This window comes from Labeo rohita, chromosome 15, assembly GCF_022985175.1.
Source record: "Labeo rohita strain BAU-BD-2019 chromosome 15, IGBB_LRoh.1.0, whole genome shotgun sequence".
NCBI classification, from domain to species: Eukaryota; Metazoa; Chordata; class Actinopteri; order Cypriniformes; family Cyprinidae; genus Labeo; species Labeo rohita.
In genome coordinates, this window is record NC_066883.1 from 24,177,327 (window position 1) to 24,200,944 (window position 23,618).

General features: G+C 36.1%; 1 protein-coding gene across 2 annotated transcripts; it reads right to left on the reverse strand.

The window, feature by feature from the left end:
- Positions 1-2,961: 2,961 nt before the first annotated feature.
- Positions 2,962-22,147, reverse strand: ccdc9 (coiled-coil domain containing 9). 2 transcript variants are annotated; one of them, XM_051129466.1, is made up of 16 exons: positions 22,065-22,147; positions 21,546-21,601; positions 20,745-20,849; positions 20,394-20,543; positions 18,847-19,233; positions 18,152-18,235; positions 17,891-18,058; positions 17,058-17,239; positions 16,310-16,368; positions 16,029-16,076; positions 13,845-13,959; positions 12,845-12,989; positions 12,252-12,726; positions 10,023-10,154; positions 9,826-9,924; positions 2,962-4,419 (listed from the first exon to the last, which is right to left on the reverse strand). In XM_051129466.1, exons 2-16 carry the CDS (start codon positions 21,546-21,548, stop codon positions 4,415-4,417), a joined length of 2,157 nt encoding a protein of 718 aa, XP_050985423.1. In that variant the 5' UTR covers positions 21,549-21,601; positions 22,065-22,147; the 3' UTR covers positions 2,962-4,414. The 2 variants fall into 2 exon arrangements, with proteins under 2 accessions (XP_050985423.1, XP_050985424.1); XM_051129467.1 differs by lacking the exon at positions 16,029-16,076.
- Positions 22,148-23,618: the final 1,471 nt, after the last annotated feature.

Consider the following 23,618-nt stretch of genomic DNA (forward strand, 5'->3'; position numbering starts at 1 on the left):
AGATGTTCAAATGACATATCTCGTTATTCTGAGAAAATGTCATTCAAATGACATCTCATTACAACAAAAATGTCATTTTAACATAACATTTCACTTTTACAAGAAAAGATGTTGTTTTAACAACATACCATCTGGTGATTATGAGAAAGGATACTTTTAAAACGACAGCATCTCGTTTTTACGAGAAAAGATGTTTTAACAACATATCTCGTTATTTTGGGAAAAGAGGTTAAAATGACATCTCGTTATTCTGAGAAAATGTCATTAAAATGACATAACATCTCGTTGTTACGAGAAAAGATGTTGTATTAACAACATATCTCGTTCTTACGATAAAAGATGTTTTAACAACATAACATCTCTTTATTATGAGAAAAGATGTTGTTTTAACAACATAACATCTCGTTGTTACAAGAAAAGATGTCGTTAAAATGACATAACATCTCGTCATACAAGAAAAGATGTTTTAACAACATAACATCTGGTTATTTTGGGAAAACATATTGTTAAAATGACATAACATCCCTTATTACAAGAAAAGATGTCATTAAAATCACATAACATCTTATTAAGAGAAAATATGTCGTTTTAACATCTCATTATGGGAAAAGTTGTTTTAACAACATAACATCTCTTCATCATGAGAAAAGATGTTAAAATGACATAACATCACTATTACGAGAAAAGATGTTAAAATGACATCTCGTTATTTTGAGAAAATGTCATTAAAATGACATAACATCTCGTTACGAGAAAAGATGTTGTTTTAACAACATAACATCTCGTTCTTACGATAAAAGATGTTTTAACAACATAACATCTCTTTATTATGAGAAAAGATGTTGTTTTAACAACATAACATCTCGTTGTTACAAGAAAAGATGTCGTTAAAATGACATAACATCTCGTCATACAAGAAAAGATGTTTTAACAACATAACATCTGGTTATTTTGGGAAAACATATTGTTAAAATGACATAACATCCCTTATTACAAAAAAAGATGTCATTAAAATCGCATAACATCTCCTTATTAAGAGAAAATATGTCGTTTTAACCTCTCACTATGGGAAAAGTTGTTTTAACAACATAACATCTCTTTATCACGAGAAAAGATGTTAAAATGACATCTCGTTATATTTTGAGAAAATGTCATTAAAATGACATAACATCTCGTTACGAGAAAAGATGTTGTTTTAACAACATAACATCTCGTTCTTACGATAAAAGATGTTTTAACAACATATCTCTTTATCACAAGAAAAGATGTTAAAATGACATAACATCACTATTACAAAAAAAGATGTTAAAATGACATCTCGTTATTTTGAGAAAATGTCATTAAAATGACATATCTCGTTACGAGAAAAGATGTTGTTTTAACAACATAACATCTCGTTCTTACGATAAAAGATGTTTTAACAACATAACATCTCTTTATTATGAGAAAATATGTTGTTTTAACAACATAATATCTCGTTGTTACAAGAAAAGATGTTGTTAAAATGACATAACATCTCGTCATACAAGAAAAGATGTTTTAACAACATAACATCTGGTTATTTTGGGAAAACATATTGTTAAAATGACATAACATCCCTTATTACAAGAAAAGATGTCATTAAAATCGCATAACATCTCTTATTAAGAGAAAATATGTCGTTTTAACCTCTCACTATGGGAAAAGTTGTTTTAACAACATAACATCTCTTTATCATGAGAAAAGATGTTAAAATGACATAACATCACTATTACAAGAAAAGATGTTAAAATGACATCTCGTTATTTTGAGAAAATGTCATTAAAATGACATAACATCTCGTTACGAGAAAAGATGTTGTTTTAACATAACATCTCGTTCTTACGATAAAAGATGTTTTAACAACATAACATCTCTTTATTATAAGAAAAGATGTTATTTTAACAACATAACATCTCGTTATTACGAGAAAAGATGTCGTTAAAATGACATATCTCGTCATACAAGAAAAGATGTTGTTTTAACAACATAACATCTCGTTATTTTGGGAAAAGATTGTTAAAATGACAACATCCCTTATCACAAGAAAAGATGTCATTAAAATCACATAACATCTCCTTATTAAGAGAAAATATGTTGTTTTAACCTCTCATTATGGGAAAAGTTGTTTTAACAACATAACATCTCTTTATCACGAGAAAAGATGTTAAAACAACATAGCACCTCGTTATTACGAGAAAAGATATTGTTAAAATGACATAACATCCCTTATTACAAGAAAAGATGTTAAAATCACATAACATAACATATTACGAGAAAATATGTCGCTTTAACAACATCTCATTACAAGAAAAGATGTTACAATGACATCTCTTTATTACAAGATGTTAAAATGACAACATCTCGTTATTACGAGAAAAGATGTAGTTTTAACAACTTAGCATCTCGTTATTACAAGAAAAGATGTTAAAATGACAACATCTCTTTATTACAAGAAAAGATGTTGCTAAAAAACGATCTTGTTATTAAAAGAGATGTTAAAACAACACAGTATCTCATTATTACATGAAAAGATGTTAAAAAAAGATAACATCTTATTAGTAGCAGCAATGTGTCACCATACAATTAAAGTATAAAATATTTATATTTACATTTTATTAAGTAAAAAATGCGTATCATCTTATCCACCTTATTTTTCCTGTTAGAGCGTGCGGCAATTTGTAAATTTAATGGGTCTGGCTTCCGGTCTCATTATTTGTTTACAAATCAGATCGTTTTGCCACTTTATATTGAAAACTGGTGTCTCTTACCACTTTTTAAATGTATTATCCTAATTATGAACACAGTGGTTTGTAGTGCAAAGTTTTACCATTTACTGCACTTGTTATTCATTCTTGTCGTATTTCCCTACAGCGACTAATGAACCAGAAGTCTCGCACATTCAAAGAAAATGAATTCTAGAGAAATAAGGTGGGTATGTTATAAATGCTCAGTGCTAACACATTTATTTATTTTCAAAAAAGATTCAGAATTCAGAATCCAATATACCAGTAACATTAAAAACAAACTTATTAGAAGACAAAAAGTGCACAATTACCCTGGTCTCACAGAAAACAACATTTTGAGCCACAAATAAAGTAATACATAAGGCAAAGATGTCATTTATTTGATATGACAGCTTACAAAGTACAGAAACATTTGTACTGCTTGCTTACTGTTCACACATCATAATACAGTGATAAAAGCAACCAAAAAATATCTCCAGTAAGCTTAAAAAAAGAAAAAGAATTGCATGTAGTCTTAGAAGAAGACTTTGGAGGAAAATCCTACAAACACTTCAATATCATGCTACGTGCACTTCTGAAAAGCCAAACCAAACCTCCCACAAGAGGCAAACCAAATTATATATAAATTTTCTACCCAAACAGGAAGACATTTCATCTGCAGGGAGATGCAGCAGGTACGATACAATCACAAATGTCATGATTCTTTCTGCTCGGCGAGCTCATTTGAAAAACAGGGATATACAATGCATGTGAAGAGAGAAACAAGCACTCACACGAAGCACTGGAATGTCTGTCAGTCTAAAAGACAAGTACATATTGCAAGTTTTCAAGCTCCTGCTCAATTCATTCAAATTCAATAACACACAAATACACCTAAAAAATGAAAGAAACATTAAAAAATGGTCAATAAAACTATTAGATTTGCTAGCAATGAGGTACACAATCTCCGCTGTGCCCCAATTGTTTAGTTTTCCTCATTCAAACTCTTTAGAACTTACCATGATTTCATCTTTGGTCAGTGAGCACAATGTCTAGGGCACCAATTGTTTAGCAAACTTAAAATCCACAGATCTTCATGAATATAACATTTAAAAAAAAATCATAGTTTTCAAAAGTAGCCCTGATTTAAAAAAAAAAAAAAAAAAAAAAAAAAAAAAATCTTGTAATGCCCTAGCTTACAAAGTAAAGCAAAGCATGCAGCTCTTAGCAATAAATACATCTTAATATGTTCCTCAACCTTCAAAGCTAAATTTGAGCTCAGATATCATATCCGAGTGCTGTTTTGCCAAACATATTGTGTCCTTATGGTCTACGGTGATTTCAAACAACTTTGGGAACAGGCACTTCCGCCGCGCCGTCATAAAAACATATTTTTACGGTTTAAGTATAACATGCTTTACAGATTAATCCCAGGGTAAACGTGAGAAAAGAGCAGCAGCTTAGCTCGACAACAGCAGAGTCCCAACCAATGAGGAATAATTAAACAATACAGCGAGTTGTTTGGATGAAGCGTTGACAGGGATCCAAAGATGTGCCCTCGACCCCTTAAATTTACAGTCAACAGTCGTCCATTACACCTGATGTCTTCTTTCTCCTCCGCTTACCTCCTGTTCCAGTTTGTGAAGCACCGAGTTCACTGCATTTAGTCCTCAGCCTGTTGACATATATAAAGCAGTCAAGATGAAAATATTAACATGAAAACACCATGAGGGATATAAATAAATAAGGAGATTGTAAATCACCATTTCAGCTTCTTTGTTGGAGAAAAAGAGCATTGGTATTCACGGTTTTATTGTAATGTGGGGTTTCATTACCGCTCTGATCAGAAAGTCAACTGCAGTTTCCTCATAAAAGCATTTTTAGTAATAAAAAATGTTTTCCTGAATGTTTCCTCTTGGTAAACAGGCTAAATGTAGCCGAGTAATCAGATTAAAGGAAATACAAGAATCTTGTTATCGAGCCATTAGCGTTTGTGTTGATTTCCAGGGTGCATGTGGACAATGGAAATCTGAAAGAGGGAATTGGCTAGAAATCACATCCACTCATTAGCTGCTAATGAGCAGTTAGTCGCATAATAAACTGGTATGATGTAATGGCAATAAGCAGGAGCAGGTGGAGAAGGACAGTGATCCCAAATGATTGAGTGACAGGGGTTGAGCCTTTGGCAGTGGAGCGGATATGACATCAAACACTCACGAAACACTAATGAGTGGTTACTCTATTCAAATTTGCTTAAAGGGAAGAGGAGACAATCAGAAATAACAAGCAGGACAGCATTTATTCGCCATTCCAATATTGTGCTAAATCTCAACAGCATAAACTACAAATTCATCACTTGTACAAGTAAAAATTCTACAGACACAGTACTTTGTACAGACTAAGGTGCAGTCACAGTGATATTTCGGCAAAATTTCACTGTTCATTGTTTACTGTCAACAGTGCAGTGATGTATGATGAAACACTCGCACTAAAGAAATTTTCTTAATCAAATGTGGCAGAGACTGACAAGGATGAGACGTAATTGTTGAACAAAGTTGTTGTTTTTTTTTCTTTGTGCACAAATAGTATTCTCGTAGCTTTATAACATTACGGTTGAACCACTAATGTCACATGGACTATTTTAACGATGTTCTTGCTACCTTTCTGAACTTGAACTTGCCATTTGTACTGGTGTTATTGCAGGGCCAGAAAGCTCTTGGATTTCATTGAAAATATCTTAATTTGAGTTCCGAAGATGAACGAAGGTCTTACGGGTTTGGAACGACATGAGGGTGAGTAATTAATGACAGAATTTTCATTTTTGGGTGAACTATCCCTTTAAACTCATTGTGGAAACTGAGGAAATACTTTAGCTTCACAGTAAATTCTACACCGAGTGAATGCCTACTGAATTGCAAGTGAAAATTTGCTGAATTGTGTATGTAACCGCACCTTAAAAAGGGTAATAAAAAGAAGAGATAATTCTAATTTCAGACTTCAAAAAAAAAAAAAAAAAAACTGATAAAGGCCACCAATTTCATTTTTCTTTCAGAACGTTTGGCTAGATTTGGTTTTAGATTTTATTTTCCTTTGCTCTGTACCTGAGTGTGATCCTGGGTTACCATTTCTTTCAAAACAATGAATTTTCTACTTGTTTGCAGTTACTGAATAAGGAATCTTAATATCATTTTACTGAGATTACTGTGGCCTGTTTAAGTTAAAGGAGAAATTCACTTCCAGAACAAAAATGTACAGATAATTTACTCACCCCCTTGTTTTGTGTCTTTCTTTCTTTAGTCGAAAAGTATGTATGTTTCTTGAGGAAAACATTCTAGAATATTTCTCCATATAGCAGACTTCTATGGTGCCTGCGAGTTTGAACTCGCAGGTTTTAATGTAACTTCAAAGGGCTCTAAACAATCTCAGCCGAGAAAGGAGGGTCTCCTCAATTATTTTCTTTAAAAAAAAGGACAATTTATATGCTTTTTAACCTCAATCACTCGTCTCGTCTAGCTCTGTGATGCACATGCAAACTCTGTGTAATCCGGGTCAATACAGTTATGGTAGGTTGAAAAACTCCCATCTGATTTTCTCCTCCAACTACAAAATTGTCCTACATTGCTGCAGAAGTACGAACCCAGTGTTTACAAAGTGAATGTGTAAAGAAAATCAAATGCCCTTTACAAAAAAAGTTAAAACGGCAAGGTAGAATGAATTTGAAGTTAGATGAGATGGGAGTTTTTCGACCTACCTTAACTTTATTGACCCGATTACACAGCATGCGCGTCGCCAGAGAATAGACAACACGAGTGCTTGAGGTTAAAAAGTATATAAATTGTAAATTTTTTTGGAAAATAACCAATTGTTTTGCTAGATAAGACCCTTTTTTTGGCTGGGATCGTTTAGAGCCCTTTGAAGCAGCATTGAAACTGTATTTTGGTTCAAACTCGCAGGCACCATAGAAGTCCACTATATGGAGAATAATTCTGGAATGTTTTCCTCTAGAAACAATTTCTTTACAACTAAAGAAAGAAAGACACAAACATCTTGGAAGACAAGGGGGGGGTGAGTAAATTATCTGTACATTTTTGTTCTTGAAGTGAACTTCTCCTTTATTGTCAGATTGGAATTAACACACACAAAAAAAAAAAAAAAAAAAAAAAAAAAAAAAAATCAAAAGTGGTTTGAATGCCTCCGGAAACACTGTGCACCCATCCAAACATGTTACATATCAAATCTTTTATTCAAAATGAGTAAAAGGACTTAGATCTAGCTGATGAAAATAATTGGATAACTAGAATATTACTCACAAATTTCCGTTATTTTTAAAGGGAACCCCTGGTAGTAAGACTTGTATGGCTTAGAATAACTTAAATTATGTCTCTTAAGGTCGTGACAAAAAAGGCTGTTCTCATGTTACGTGATCTTACACCGTGTCTACAGCGGCAAGGTGCGACACGACAAAATACAGTAGAACCTATCATAATCACTGATGCAGTCTACACTGGATGCGGCATGAGACAACAAATCCCCAACAGTAAACTGCTACTGCATTCTATTTATGACGTGCTCACATAAAGAAAGTTCAAATGATTTGCAACGGTCGCTTTGTCACGTCGCGTCCCAAGCATTCCAACATGTGAATATTATCATAACAACATGAGCCGTTTATTATTAAATTATTAACATTATTAACTATAACTAATTATTAAATTACTAACACTGATATTCATAATGGTAAGCAAGCGTTGCTTTGTTTACATTTCGTATATCTGCGTTTATCTACCTATTCTTTGTTTTGTTGTCTTCTTCTGAATGATGAACATATAACGTTACTCGGCTCTGGTCGGGCAAGGGGTTTGCACGATTCAACATGGGCCGTTGGGGAAAGTGAGAACTCTGATTGGATGCCTAGTTTCGCGAACAAGTCAGTGCTGGAGAATTAAAGCGAAAGTGATGAAAACGAGTAAGTAAATAAAGGCGGCACAAACAGAAGGCTGTTCTCATGTTACTTGACTTGACCCAAGCATTCCAACATGTAAATATCATAACGCTTAAAATGAAGAAAGTTATCAATATAACTGATATTCAAAATGGTAAGCAAGCACAGCTTTGTTTACCTTTCGTATATCTGCGTTTATCTCGTATAAAAGCTGCTGATATAGACAGATTACTGTTCTCACGCAGTCGCAGAATGGACATTAGTTTGCAATGGCTGTAGTCTGTGCGGTGTGTTCCAGCACAGCTTTTTGTCCAGACACTATCGAGGCGAGACGACAACATCGTTCTTTGAAGTCGGCATGGTGTGTTCCGGCCTTTACTAAAACATATAGTAGCAAACCTGTTAAACATTTGTTATTTAAAAACATCCACAACGTTTTATACATATCTAGGATTATGGGGGGTGCCATTATTTCGATGATCTAAAATGGTTGCACTATCTGTTGCTATTTTTACCACGAAACAACTTGGAATACACAACTCGGAAAATAGAATACTAATGCGATGACCAGAGCTACTGAAAGAGCTTACAGGTGGTGATGGATATGCTTTTTTCCCCACAGGGAGTCTAAACACCCCTGGATATCGAGTAAAATCCAGACTGAGAAAGTACTTCAGTAGCTGTGGCATCATGACAAGCGTCAGCATTTTTACATCCTGCCAGGATGGCATCCAGCGTTTCTTGTCTCTGCCATTTGTAAGCTCTTTCAGTAGTGGTGGTCTACTAAAAGCTTCAAAGGCATAAGGGCTGAAGTGAAAAGACTCAGGTCTTTAGGAAATTTTATTCATCCACAGGCATCTTTCCATTATTTTCTCCTCTTCTTATCGCTAGGAAAGAAGTGAAGAATCACAGCATTTCTCATTGCCCTTCGCATGAAAATTACAGACAAAAGCCACACAATGTGGCACTGTATCAGTATTTTATTTTCCGAGTTGTGTCATGGTAAAAATAGCAACAGGTAGCACCACTAGCTCACAGTCAACCATTTTAGGTCATCGAAATAACGGCGCCCCCCATAGTACAAAATATGTATACAATTTTTTAAATAACGTAAATCTTTCATGGGTTTTCTACTACATGTTAGTATGAGACATAATTTATGTTATACTAAGCCTTAATCCAGGGATTCCCTTCAAATTGTTACTCATTTTCTAGGCCTGGAAAGGATGTTTCCAGGTTTTCCTAAACCACACGGACCTCTGAGGACTTTTTTTAAAAACAGTCTATATGAATAAACATCGGAAAGTACCTTCATTTGCACTCTGGTGAACTTGATACATTCATTCGGTGTGCCTTGATAAACGTTCATACATGATGAACATTAAAATGACATGAAATCTAATAAGATGCCATACAGTCTCTGGAACCACATTAGGTTTACCCTGTGTAATTCTTCTCTGCAAGCTGCTCTGGGAGAAAAGCCAAGCCGCTTTCCTCTCAATCATAATGATCCTAAACAGCAATCACATGGGATCCTGTTGGGAAGTTATAGATCATTCCCATTTGCGGTCCACATACTCACACATATACATATGCTTTTGCAAACATGGAATAAAAATCAAAACAACACTGATTTGCACAAGCAGTTTGACATGCATGAAAGGGGAAAAAGCAAAACCCATATCCAAACATGTCATCCAGGGAAAGGTGCGAAATCAAAAATGTGCATGAACGACAATGAGGGGATCCGGGAGCACAGTAAACGCAGGATATTAGTCGTGCTGGAGGGAGGTGTGCAAGGTTCACAGTGGAGAATGACAGCCAGTGTGAAGCTGCAGACAGAAGCAGTCAGTCCCAGAGGAGGGGAGGACTGTCATAGCCTGAGGAGCTGCATTCCCATTTGTCAAAGACGATAGAGACAAGCCCGATAGCAGACGTCATCTCATGCCATAAGACAGATGGACACAGGAACATAAGGGAGACATGAGTGCAGTGAACAGGGAGGGAGAAACACATAGACCAGAAAGACTGAAGTGTGCGAGGAAAAGGGGACGACGTTGGTTAGTTGTTAGAAGTCAGCTGAAGTAAGGGACTTCTTTCGAAAAGCCACAGTCTCAAAGCTGGTAATAAGAACAGCACCTGAGGACGGTTGATCTGAAGAATCCTCTGCTGTTTCTTCCCCAACCTTCATTTCAGGCGGACTCTGATCCGGCTCTATAGTGGGCGCGTCGCTATCCTCTGAATCAGAGGATAAACAGGATATGTAGAATAGTACAATTAATGGTCCATTTGGAGGCAGTTTAGACTTTGTGTGTTAATTAATTGTTTTAACTTACTGCTCTGGTTGGCGCTGTCTGGAATGGGCGGCACTACGGGATCTGCTGTGTCATGGCTGCTCGAGGTGGTTGTGTCGGCAGATTCAGCTGGTACCGGCTCCTTTGGCGTTTCACAGGAAGCTGACTCGACCACTGAATGTGAAAAGACACTTAAAGGATTAGTTCATTTCGAATTAAAATGTTCATTTATTTCTTCAGTCGAAAAGAAATAAAGGTTTTTGAGGAAAACATTCCAGGATTTTTCTCCATATAAGTAGACTTCAATGGGGATCAATGGGTTGAAGGTCCAAATTGCAGTTTCAGTGCAGCTTCAAATGGCTCTACACGATCCCAGTTGAGGAATAAGTGGTCTTGTCTAGTGAAACGATCTGTCATTTTCGAAAAGGAAATAAAAATTTATATACTTTTTAACCACAAATGCTCATCTTGCACTAGCTGTGATGTGAGTCTACGACTTCACTCAATACATAATCATGTTGGAAACACGCTGTTAGTCTTCATCTATGTACTCGTTTCAAAAAGGGCAGGGCGAAAAACTCCATTTCATTTTCTTCTCCAACTCTTTTACCTTTTATTGTGGACGTTTACTTTGTAAACACTGGGTCGGGGTTTCCACATATGTCACGCTTGACCTTTCCAATGTGACTATATAATGCGTGAGGTGAGGCTAGAGCAGGACGAGCTGCACTGAAACTGCAATTTGGACCTTCAACCCATTGATCCCCATTGCAGTCCTCTATATGGAAAAAAATCCTAGAATGTTTACCTCAAAAACCTTAATTTCTTTTTGACTGAAGAAAGACATGAACATCTTGGACAACATGGGGGTAGGGCTGCCCTCGACTAAAGATTTTTCTGGTCGACTAGTAGCCATTCATTCTAAGCATTGTCGACTATTAGTAGCACTTTTATTAATAAACCGTATCATAATAATCAGCTTTTAATTGGCTACATAGTCTAATAAGCACTCCAGTGCATGCAAAAAAAAGCTTGCCACAGCGCACCGGCAGAAGTAATGATTCTGAAGCAAACAGACTGCATTAACGTTTTAATAATTTATTGATAGACTAGTGCTTTCTTTGTTTTCTGCTTAAGAAATAAAGGACTCGTCATCTCCACAGTAGTGGATGCGCCTGTATGCATGTTTCATATAGATTACATAATCTTAGAATATTTGTTTTCTATTTGAATTGGTTCAGATAAACCTTTCACTCTCTATATATATATTCTTCATGTCTGTCAGGCAAGTATATATAAAGTTTCGAAGTTTCGTGCTCAAGTTTACAGAGACCGAGACGGCAGAAAGCGCATCCTGTTTGCTTTTATTATTTCACAAAAGCACAATGTTTCGTTGTTATTGTGAGTGCACGCAAATAAACGTAAAGTCTTTACAGATTCGAAAGATCTCTGCATGATCAAAAATGACAGAGCATTTTAAGAGCAAGTGACCGCACCGGCGCCTCCATCTGTCATGCAGGGAGCACTACTATTCACTTGAATAGTGCACATTTTTCTAGATTAACACTAGATTGAGCTTGTAAAAGTTTGCCATCTAAAGTTAGATTGCCATGTAAAGTTGCTACTATATACATCTTTCAGATGAAAAGCCATATTTGAGGTAGATGAATGATAGGTGAGCATTTGGATGTCCTGCCTGATGTACTATATTACCACATAGACCAGCTGCTAATGATCTCTCCGTAACGGACTGCGTGACTTTGCAACATCGCAACATCCTGTGAAATTTTTTTCTGTGGCTAAGCGACTAACGACATTTTGGTCGACCATGCCTTTTCTTATCAGGAAATTTTTATTGTGGAAGTGAACTAATCCTTTACATTTCACTAAGATACCAAAGACAATGCTGAAAAACAGATTCGCACATTCATGGAATTGACTGCCTTACTGGCCTTATTGGCTCCACTAGGTGTCAACACTAACAGTTGGTTGTGGCTTGCAAAAACTAGTAGAAGTAATAAAAATCAGAAAAAAGAAATACAAACTATGAAGATAGAGGTGTAGACAACAGCAATGGATATGCAATGAGGGTAAAAAGTATCTGTGTACAACCTGTCTGTACAAGTTGAAAGGGTAAAATGCTTAACCATGTGTGAAATGTAATGACAGATAGAAAAATCGAAGCATACCCCAGACCTTGCTAAGTGTCTTAACAAGCACCGTTAAAAAGAGAAACTGTGATGTACTAAATAAAGACCATAATTATCCCACCTGTAGATGTATTTTCTTTACTTTCTAGCTCTTCTGGTTGGCTGGGGGTGGTTGTCGTGTTATGTTCAGCTGGGTTACTCTTGGGTTGAGCTGGACTGCTTTCATTGCTGCTTGGCCTCAGTGGGCTCTCGCCCAGACTGCTCTTAGGAGAAAGCATCTCCATTTCTTCACCCCAGTCTGTCACTGGCTGGTGGCCATCCAGTGGGGAGAAAGGGCTGAGGGGTTTAGGTCCCTCCGGTGTACTGAGTGTCTCCTGTGGGGAAGGGATGTGGACTTTGGGTCTTGGGGTACGTTGTTCTTTTGGACTGGGAGTAGAGGGTGCTGGAGAGGTAGGGGTCTTTTCTGTTGGTTTAGCATCTTTTGAGTCTTCCTTGCGATCTGCTTTTTCATCCTCTTCCACAATTTCCTCTTCACCATCGCTGGCATCCTCCCACTCATCATCATCCTCTTCAGCAAGGCCTCCTTCATCAGTCTTCTGCACAGCAGGAGAAGGTCAGGAACAATTGAAACAGAGATTAATTAAAAGCAACCTCCAATCATACGGCTCTTCAAAAGAACTCTTAGTACCTAAGAAGTGTCTTCAAACCTCTTACCTTGTCTGACACTGGAGCCTTGGGGGTGCCATCCTTGTTTGTGTTGTCCTTTTCTTTGACCTTCTCTTCATCCTTCTCCTTTTCTTGCTCCTCCTTTCTTCCCTTCTCTTCTTCATTTTCTCCTTCCCACCGGTTATCATGCATGCTTTAGGAAGGAAGTATGTTAAAGTTATTAATAATTCCAGAATGCAAATTCCTGATAATTTACTCACCCTCAGGTCATCCAAGATGTTCATGCCTTTCCTTGTTCAGTTGAAAAGAAATGAAGGTTTTTGAGGAAAACATTCCAGGATTAACAGCTGGGATCGTGTAGAGCCCTTTGAAGTTGCACTGAAATTGCAGTCTGGACCTTCAACCCGTTGGTTCCCATTGAAGTCCACTATATGGATAAAAATCCTGGAATGTTTTCCTCAAAAACCTTACTTTCTTTCTGACTAAAGAAAGAAAGACATGAATATCTTGGATGACATGGGGGTGACTAAACTATCAGAATTTTTTTATTCTGGAATTGAATTAATCCTTTAATACCAGGTGGAAATTGTAATGTGTCTTGTCTGACTACTTGTGATCAGATCACAGAAAAACCATCTTACTATCAGGTGGAAATTGGGCAGTTTAGACAACAAAACTAAAGCCTATTGGCTACTAGAGAAAGGGACAAGCTCTTGTCCAAAAAGTTCTCACTTGCTGTCCTGCATTAAGCAGTTTGGTTCCCAAGTGTGGACTGTAAAATTTCAATACTGATATGTCCCATAATGTCTGTTTTATTAGGACATCAATAGAGGAAATAAGCAATTTCAGAAGATTGCTAGGACACTGATGTGCAGTTCTGCTCCTGTGGGACCAATGTTTTGTAGAGTTTAGCTCCAACTTGTTTGAAACACACTTAAAATTTCTTGCAATCCATGAAGACTTTGATTAGCTGGTTCAGATGATTCCTCAGGAGCAGGACTCTACTCCCCTGTTCTAGGAGCAATGCTGGTGTGGCCCTATTGCCTACCTGTAACTTTTGCCTTGACCGCGACCCCTCCCACGACCACGGCCTCCCTGTCTGGGTTTGCCCTGTCCCAAGAAGTCCCCGAAGGTTGGTGCCTTGGGAGGCCTCTTGCTATCTTCTGCATAAGAGACATTAGAGCAATATTAATCCTTGAAGGGTGAGTGGGGCTGAGCAAGACCTTGGAAAACAATTCTGCATTTGAAATCTGTGGTGGAGAGAGATGACCCTGGGCTCACAGTAACAGATGGCCCCCTGTCATTCTGATGGATTGCCCCTCTATGCATCACTCTTCAGGATGAGAGGAGGGGAACGGATGAGCAAAACATGCAAATGTGCCCTTGATTTGACAGCATCGTGATGAGACTTGACTTGAACGTTGTGAGGTATATACTGGGTTTGTGAAGCACTCAAAGCCAAGACATTAGCAAATGAGCAGGTGTCAAAGCAGCAAGACTTTGTTCGATGCAAGACAGGCACTTAGCTTAGAGAAAAATGTAATGTAAAAACTACAATGTTAAGGAAAGACTGATGTTAGTTAGAGGATTGTGCCTTAGCAGGGAAATGTTGTTTGAGTATAAGCCAATTGGAAATATGCTACAATCCTGAACATAACAGAACATTTTTCTTACAGTGCAGATCTAAAAATAACAACACATTGCTTTTGCTGGATTGAACTGAGAAGTACCCAAATGAAAGTACTGAAGTGAAAAAAATAATTAATATATTTTATTTTAGGTGCTGTGCTGATGTCCTCATTTAAAACATCCCAGAGGAAGCAGGGCCTCATTTTTATGGCAAATGCTGAAAACTTAAGACCAATTCTGTAACAAAACTATATATACAGTTCTGTTCAAAAGTTTGGGATCAGTAAGATTTCTTATGCTCATCAAGGCTGCATTTCGTGGTTTTGATAAAAAAAACCCCGAAAAAAATACAGAAAAAAAATTTAATTTTATGAAATATTATTGTAATTTAAAATAAATGTTTTCTATTTTAATATACTTTAAAATATAATTTATTCCTGAACTTCATGAATGTCACATGACTCTTCAGAAATTATTCTAATTTGCAAATTTATGATCAATGGTGGAAACAGTGGTGTTGATTAATATTTTTTGGGACCTGGGCTGCTTTTTTTTTTTTTTCAAGATTCTTTGATAAATGAAAAGTTAAAAAGAACAGTGTTTATTCAGAATATCATTAATTGCATACAAAAAAGTTTGAGTTTGCCTAATATATATATATATATATATATATATATATATATATATATATATATATATATATATATATATATATATATATATATATATATATATATATATGTGTATGTGTGTGTGTGTGTGTGTGTGTGTATATTAATTATTAAGTAATAACATATATAATATTATTTAGTAATTTATTTATTTATATAAGAAATTGATACTTTTATTTTATTTATGAAAAAATAAATCAAAAAAAAAAAAGAAAAGAAAGAAAGAAAGAATCACAGGTTCCAAAAAAATATTAAGCAGCACAACAGTTTCAACACTGATAATAAATCAGCATATTAGAATGATTTCTGAAGGATCATGTGACACTGAAGACTGGAGTAATGGCTGCTAAAAATTCAGCGTTGTGTCACAGAAATATTTTAAAGTACATATATTATGCAATAATATTTCACAATATTGATGTTTTTCTGTATTTTTGATCAAATAAATACAGTTTTAATGAGCATATATGACTCTATTCTAATTCTAAACCTACTCTGAGTTTGTTCAGCTAGCTTCATGCAAAAGGCCACAGGAGCATTTTTTCTTTGTTTACAGTTCTTCCTAGTGTTGTATTTATGTTTTTAAGGAGGAAAAGGTCAATTAAGTCAAGAATGCAAGGAGTTTCCGGGTGCATGTTTTCTGCTCAGCAAAATGCAAGTTTGAAAAAATGACTGGGCAACTGGCAAAAAGCAATGATAAAAAAAAAAATAAAAAATCTTATCTCAGCTATCCAGCGAACTGCATTTTAGACAATAGATAATCCAATCAGATACACACACTCCCACTCTAACTTATGGAGGAGTGGAAAGCAATTAGAAACTATCAGCGCAGGAACAGCTGTTGGCTTGCACTCAGACTAGGGCCAATGTGAAGCAGGATAAAGAGACACTCGCCACAAACACACACACATAGTCCCATGCCTTAAGCTGACCTGAAGGTCCACTGCGTTGCTGTACATGGGCATTGCGCCCCCTAGCTGCTGAGAAACCACAGCACAGTACATCACCAAAAGAGCCACAAAGACAAGTTTCACAAAGCAGAAATGTAATCAATGTGTAAAACGTAACTACTCTAAATTTCTGTTTGAGTATTATAGTCTATTGACTGGCTATATGAAGTAACAGAGACTCTAAAAATGTGGGGTGAAATTCATGGTTTGTGTAGAACAGGTGTCGTCAGTGATGGGTGTGGAGTTATTTGTGTGTAATTTACCTCTCCTGTTGCTTGGTTCTTGTGTGCCCTCTCCAGCCACAGCTGGATCCTCCTTGAACCTGTGAAAACGCCACAGGGTCACTAGTCATCTCATTCTCACCCTGTCAGCATGAATTACTCCTATGCACTGAGTACTTATCTGTCTCTCTTTTTAACACCAGACAGAAATACATTTTTTAGAGCTAAAATTAAAGGGCAGGGGCGTTTCCTCCGAGGTGGCAAGGGAGGCAGTGTCTCCTCAAAATATTGGATAAAAAAAAAAAAAATCATATTACACAAATAAAAGAATGCCAATCTTACAAATTTTAACATTAAAAAGTGCATAAATTTTTCTAAATAAACACTGTCCAATAGTGACACCAGCAGGTAAAGTTACAGACTCCCTAAAGTGAGCCATTAGTTTGGTGGGGGGTTATTGAGAATGAATGGGGGAAAGTCATATGAGAGGAGGCAATGCCTCCATCACAATATGACTGGTTATGTTCTGCTGTGATTGGTTCATGCGATAAATCCCGCCTCTTGTGTTTGTGCGCGTTCTGCTCTGTTTGCGAATCATTGCACACCACTGTTAAAGGGATAATTAAACTGCTGAACACAAAAGGAGAAATATTAAAAAAAATAAAAAATACTGGTCGCTCTTTGCCATGAACTGTCTACTTTTTTTTTTTCTTTTAAATGAACTAGTCCTTTAAGAATTACCTAGCTATCTGGCATAATCATACCTACAATAGTGAGCATTGATACTCACATTGTATCTGTTTTTTGGGCATCCCACTCTCGTCTCCACTGGCCAGTGGCATTACGGTGACGTGCTAGTCGTTCTTCATCAATCTGCTCTCGCTCCTTTTTCCACCGGAGGTACTCGGCTCTTTCTCGACCTGTCATGGACAGAGTCATATCCACTGAGCCTTTACCTCCTGGCCTACGGTTCTGTTATGAGATTAAAAGAGAGAAAGATACTTATAAAGTATGAATAATATTGTGGTCTCTACTATTATGCTACTATTAAAAGGTGTGGGGTTGGCAAGTGGTAAGTTGGTAAAATATTATTACAATTTAAAATATCTGCATTTTAATATAATTTAAAATGTAATTTATTCAAAGCTGAATTTTCATCAGCCATTACTTCAGTCTTCAGTGCCTCATGATCCTTCAGAAATAATTTTAATGTGCTGATTTTGTGCATAAGCACATTTCTTACCATTATCAATACAGAAACTTAAACACAATTTTCACAATTATTTAAAAAAAATTAAAAAAAAAAGTAAAATATCAGGAATGATTTGAAATATAATTTTTTGTAACATTATAAATGTCTTTCATGACACATTTGGTCCATTTAGTAGAGTACTTTTCTATTCATTTAAACCAGGGGTGCCCAAACTCAGTCCTGGAGGGCTGGTGTCCTGCAGAGTTTAGATCCAACTTACCTCAACACACCTGCCAGAATGAGCTTGATTAGCTGGTTCAGGTGTGTCTGATTGGGGTTGGAGCTAAACTCTGCAGGAAACCGGCCCTCCAGGACCGAGTTTGTGCACCCCTGGTTTAAACAAAACCAAACAAACCAATTTCGCTTCATACCGTCCATTCTTTATCAGCCTCTGTACTAGTCTTCACATTATCAAAGTCAATTCCACCCCAATTGCGCACGTGTCGTCGACTTCCCTCCTTGCGGTCAGCTTCTGGTATCGGCCCAGTACGCCGTGGGTCATCAAGGAAGTTCCTGATGGGGTTCTTCTCTCCATCAGCCTGCAAAAATAAACGTTGTTAAGTGTGTATGTGTATCACATTGACACTGGATTCATACATTAAGAAGAGAAAGTTGGGTTGACCAAAACATACCCTTTGACCTCTCTCATATTCAGCAATCTTTTCCATCTCTTCATTCATCTTCTCTATGTTCTGTCTCCTTTTTTCCTCCCACTCCTGAGAAATTGGACATCAACAAGATTATGATGCTAGTGTCTAAAACTAAATATGTCATTCCTTACAGCAATGTTTTGTCTCACAACCATATAATGTGTTACCCTGGACCACAAAACCCATCATAGTCAGTAAAAAAAAAAAAAAAAAAAAGCTTTTCATTGATGTATGGTTTGTTACGATGGGACCATATTTGGCCGAGATACAACTATTAGAAATTCTGGAATCTGAGGGTGCTATATAAAAAAAACAAAACAAAAAAAATAAATCAAAATATTGGGAAAATCACCTTTAAAGATTTCCAAATGAAGTTCTTAGCAATGCATATTACTAATCATAAATTAAGTTTTGATATATTTACAGTAGGAAATTTACAAAATATCTTCATAGACCATGATCTTTAATTAATATCCTATTGATTTTTGGCGTAAAAGAAAAATCAATAATTTTGACCCACACAATGTATTGTTGCCTATTGCTACAAGTATACCCATGCTACTTACGATGGTAAGTTACAAATGACTTTATAAGTAAATCAGTGTACCACAACAATGTTTTACAATATCTTAATTACAAAAGGTTTAGAAAAGGTTACTGTGACCATTAATAGTGACCTTGGATTTTCTGTCCAATCCTGATCCTCCTTGTGTTACTCCGCCTCCGCCTCCGCCTCCGCCTCCGCCTCCGCCTCCGCCTCCGCCTCCGCCTCCGCCTCCGCCTCCGCCTCCGCCTCTTCCGCCTCTCCGCCCTCCTCTAGAGGGGCGTTCAGTACGAGCTGGACCCTCTCCACCTTCACCATCCTGAGGTTGCCTTTCTGACCATGGTTCAGCTTTGTTTGAACGAGGCTCTCTTCTTCCTCCACGGTGGCCACCTCTGTTCAGCCGGCCCGATCCAGTTCTGTGAGGGGGACTCTCACCATGAGGACGACCAGACTCCTCTTCCTCTGGGGCCTGGTCACCACGATGACCAGGTGGTTTCCTGTCATTCACTACACGCTTCTCCTAGAAAAGCAGTAAATTGTAGAGGTTTTCAGTCTATGCGTAAAAAGCTCATCATGACATTTCTATTCAGTTAAGTTCATAAAACCAATGTCATTTTTGTGTTATTTATATATCAAATTTTTAAATTACTATTTATTTTATATCTTCAGTTTAGTTTTAAGAAATGTAGAATTTTTTTAATAAGTTTTTGTCATTATTCATATTTAACTCAAAATTATTTTTAGTTTTAGTTGTAATTTTAGTACTTAAAACTATTTTAATTCAATTTAAGACAACTTAATAGTTTTAAACACTGCATTAGAGATGCTACTATGCACAATATCTGGGAATCACATTCATTACAGGGCACAATTTGCATGTCCATCTGTCTAGTTCACCAAATATATTTGAAGAAAATTCTCTCTCTTTGCAGTTACTGAAAGGCATGACCTTCACAGACCTCGATAGGAGGGTCTATCACAGCTGTGCAGGCCATCTGCGATCCACTGAAACTCTACAGGTATTGATTAAAATGCTCTACAGCTTGTCTCAGCCTTCCCCAGGTGGGAAATTAAAATCCTCAGAGCTGTGAGGAATGGGAGTGCTAATTAACTTCTACATACTCTTGTTCTCTATTTGAGCTGATGGAAATCATTAGCAGTCTGGAGTTATTTAAAATGAAACTTGAGTTCAGAAACAGAGTATATACTTATTAATACTAAATACTTAAGCTTCCATTTAATATTTTATTTTTTAAAGAGCCTTGCTGTCTATGGAGGGTCAGAAAGCTCTCAGATTTCATCAAAAACATCTTAATTTATGTTCCGAAGACTAACTAAGGTTTTACAGGTTTGGAACGACACAAGGGTGAGGAATTAATGACAGAATTTTCATTTTTTCAGTGCCACCTTTGAATTTTAAACAGGGATTTTGTTGATACTGATTTCATTTGTGTGATAAAAAAAAAAAAAAAACACTCTTATAAAAGTAACAATGCCCCCGGAAACCAATTTAACCAGTACTTCTAATGGGTTTCTGTGAGATGAGGCAAACTGCACAAGAAAGATCAAACCTGATACTGAAGAAATTCAATTTTTGCAGAACCATTTAAGATAATGCCGTACAATTGTTTATTACAGTAAGTGGTCATTCTATGAAAATCTTCTGCCATTTGTCTTTACCGCAGCTGGTTTGGACAAGTCAACTGTCACTGTGAAGTTCTCCTTTTCCGTCTTTCTCCGTTCAGTCTCAGGCTCGTGAGGTCGAGATTTGCGAGTTGTTGTCACAGCGATGCCCTCCTGTTCAGCCTTTTTCTTATCTTCCTGTATTTCCTGGTGACACAAGAGAAGACAACACACTGAATGAATTAATAAAATCTGACCAAGAGATAAAAGCCTTGAATCTGAGCATCTTCATGACAGAATCCATGTACAATCAACAATACTTAAAGTCTATATAAATAATTATAAGCAATACACCAAATAAACTGACAGAGGGGCAGCAGTGTATCAAATTTCAGCACTCAAATTCACCTGATATCTCTTGACCAAAGCCTCATTCTTTTTCCGCAGAGCTTCGATTCTTTTGTCCAGCTCTGCGTCTTTCTCCTCCTTTGTCTTTAGATCCACCACAGCCGACTGATCATGAGAGAAAAACAGAGACGGGGAAAAAACATTGTTAAAAACTACATGTTCAATAAATTTCAGATCTGACCTCTTGGTCTGGAACAGTTTGTCTAGGAATAAGTGAAAATGACAACGTAAGCATATGACTGATTATAGTTTTTAACATTAAATTAACACCATTCCCCATTCAAGGTATCTGAAATGTGACCCTGGACCACAAAACCAGTCTTAAGTCGCTGGGGTTTATTTGTAGCAATAGCCAAAAATACACTGTATGGGTCAAAATTATTGATTTTTCTTTTATGGCAAAAATCATTAGAAAAGCAAGTAAAGATGATGTTCCATGAAGATATTTTGTAAATTCCTACTGTAAATGTATGAAAACTTAATTTTTGATTAGTCATATACATTGTTAAGAACATTATTTGAAGAACTTTAAAGGCAATTTTCTCAATATTTTGATTTTTTGCACCCTCAGATTCCTGATTTTTAAATAGTTGTATCTCAAATATTGTCCTATCATAACAAACTATACATCAATGAAAAACTTATTTATCCACCTTTCATATGATGTATAAATCTCAATTTTGACCCTGATAAAATGACCCTTATGACTGGTTTTGTGATCCAGGGTTACAAATGTACAAAACTTGTGTATAACAAGTTTTCATCTTGACATGAATCATTATGTTGATAGAAGAGCCTCACCATGGCTGGAAGCCTGTCCTAAAGCAAAAGGTGGAGAGCTGAAGAAATCCCTGAACCTAAACGAGAGGAGACAAGAATGCAACAATAGCAAAAACGTTTTGTTTTCCTCAGTTTAACTGAATGCGTAATAACACGACCATAATTATTCAAATCACACAATAGGAGAGACTGGCATAATTATAAACCCTCTTATGAACACGGACTATGTAAAGCCCTGTATAAGCGTATTAGTGAGAAGTTGAACACAACACTATGAACAAGGTAGCCGAACGTTTAAATACATTGCCAGAGTGTGTTTACAATACATTATGTGTCTGAAACGAGTGTGAGGACTCTCACAATGTATCAATATCGTCAGAGAAGCCGCCGAGAGTGTATCCATGTTCAAGTCAAGAGGCGAGCTCACGTAGCTTTTTGATTTGTTAAGTGAAACCAAAACGGCGGTTAAAAAGAAATATAGGTATTCTTCCGCATGTATAACTGAGTGTAACAAAGATTTAAAACTTCACACTGTTTTACCTCTGGCAACTGCAGCGCCCCTGAATGTGGCTTGTAAGGTGCAGTTGATCAACGGAGACCGACTATCACTCTATCTACTTCCGTTGACAACGGCTTCCACTTCCAGAACGGCTGTGAGCATCAAATTAGGCGGAATTTCAAAATAAAAGTCATGAAGTTTGGGTTTTGATCAATTTTATTTGCCACACAGCTTTGGAAGTTAAAAAAAAAGGCATTAAAGAACAACACAAAACAAATGAAAGCTATAATTGATTAATAATTACTCTAACACTAAAATCATACGTATGTTTTCGACTTAAAGCACCATCTGCTGGACACTGCTTGAGATGTAAGAATCCCTAATGTAGATTATTCACTTCCACTGGATAGGCAGATCACAGTAAGCTCTTATGTCTTTTTTGATTTTCAAGATTCACTACTATAGGATACTGCCTTTGAGATAAATAAGCACAAGAGCACAGACTCCCTAAAAATATGCAAAACATTTGTACAAACGTACAATTATATAAATTATGTAAATGTGTATAAACCTATAGAATTCTTGGGAAGATTCATATGCATAAAGTTAAAGTAATATCTGTTACACCAATACTTATGTTTTTCTGTAACGATCTTAAAATATTTTATCTCTGAATGCAATTACTAGAAATAAGAAGTCTGTAAAAACATCTCTTATACTGGAAGAAATAATTTGCAATATGTAATATTTTTTTCATGTATTATGTAGTAAGATCTGTTCTGTGTATCTCCCAATGTTTGACATGTATGCATAGTATGTTTTTCATAGTATAAATTATGTAAATTTCTAGTAGCCTAGTCGTGTATAAACCTATAGAATTCTTGGGAAGATTCATATGCATAAAGTTAAAGTAATATCTGTTACACCCATATTTAGGTTTTTCTGTAAGGATCTTAAAATATTTTATGACTCTCTGAATGCAATTACTAGAAATAAGAAGTCTGTAAAAACATCTCTTATGCTGGAAGAAATAATTTGCAATATGTAATATTTTTTTCATGTATTATGTAGTACGATCTGTTCTGTGTATCTCCCAATGTTTGACATGTATGCATAGTATGTTTTTAGTAAGTTTAATATAAGTAAACAAATAAATAAATACGTACATACATACATACATACATTTAAAGCATGATTTTATATGTAAATGTATTTACAGGGTAGTATATTTATATGCAGTTATTTTAAATAAAGCTAAAAAATAAAGAAATCGCTGTATTTGTTGCAATGCATCACTCTCAACAAGAAAAAATATACATACACTACCAGTCAAAAGGTTTGAACAGTAAGATTTTTGATGTTTTTTTAAGTCTCTTCTGCTCACCAAGCCTGCATTTTATTTATTAAAAGTACAGCAAAAACAGTAAAATGTGACATTTTTTACTATTTAAAATGTTTGAATACATTTTAAAATATTATTTATTCCTGTGATTTCAAAGCTGAATTTTTAGCATCTTTACTTCAGTCATGTGATCCTTCAGAAATCATTTTAATATTCTGATTTGCTGCTCAAAAAATATTATTTATTATTATTA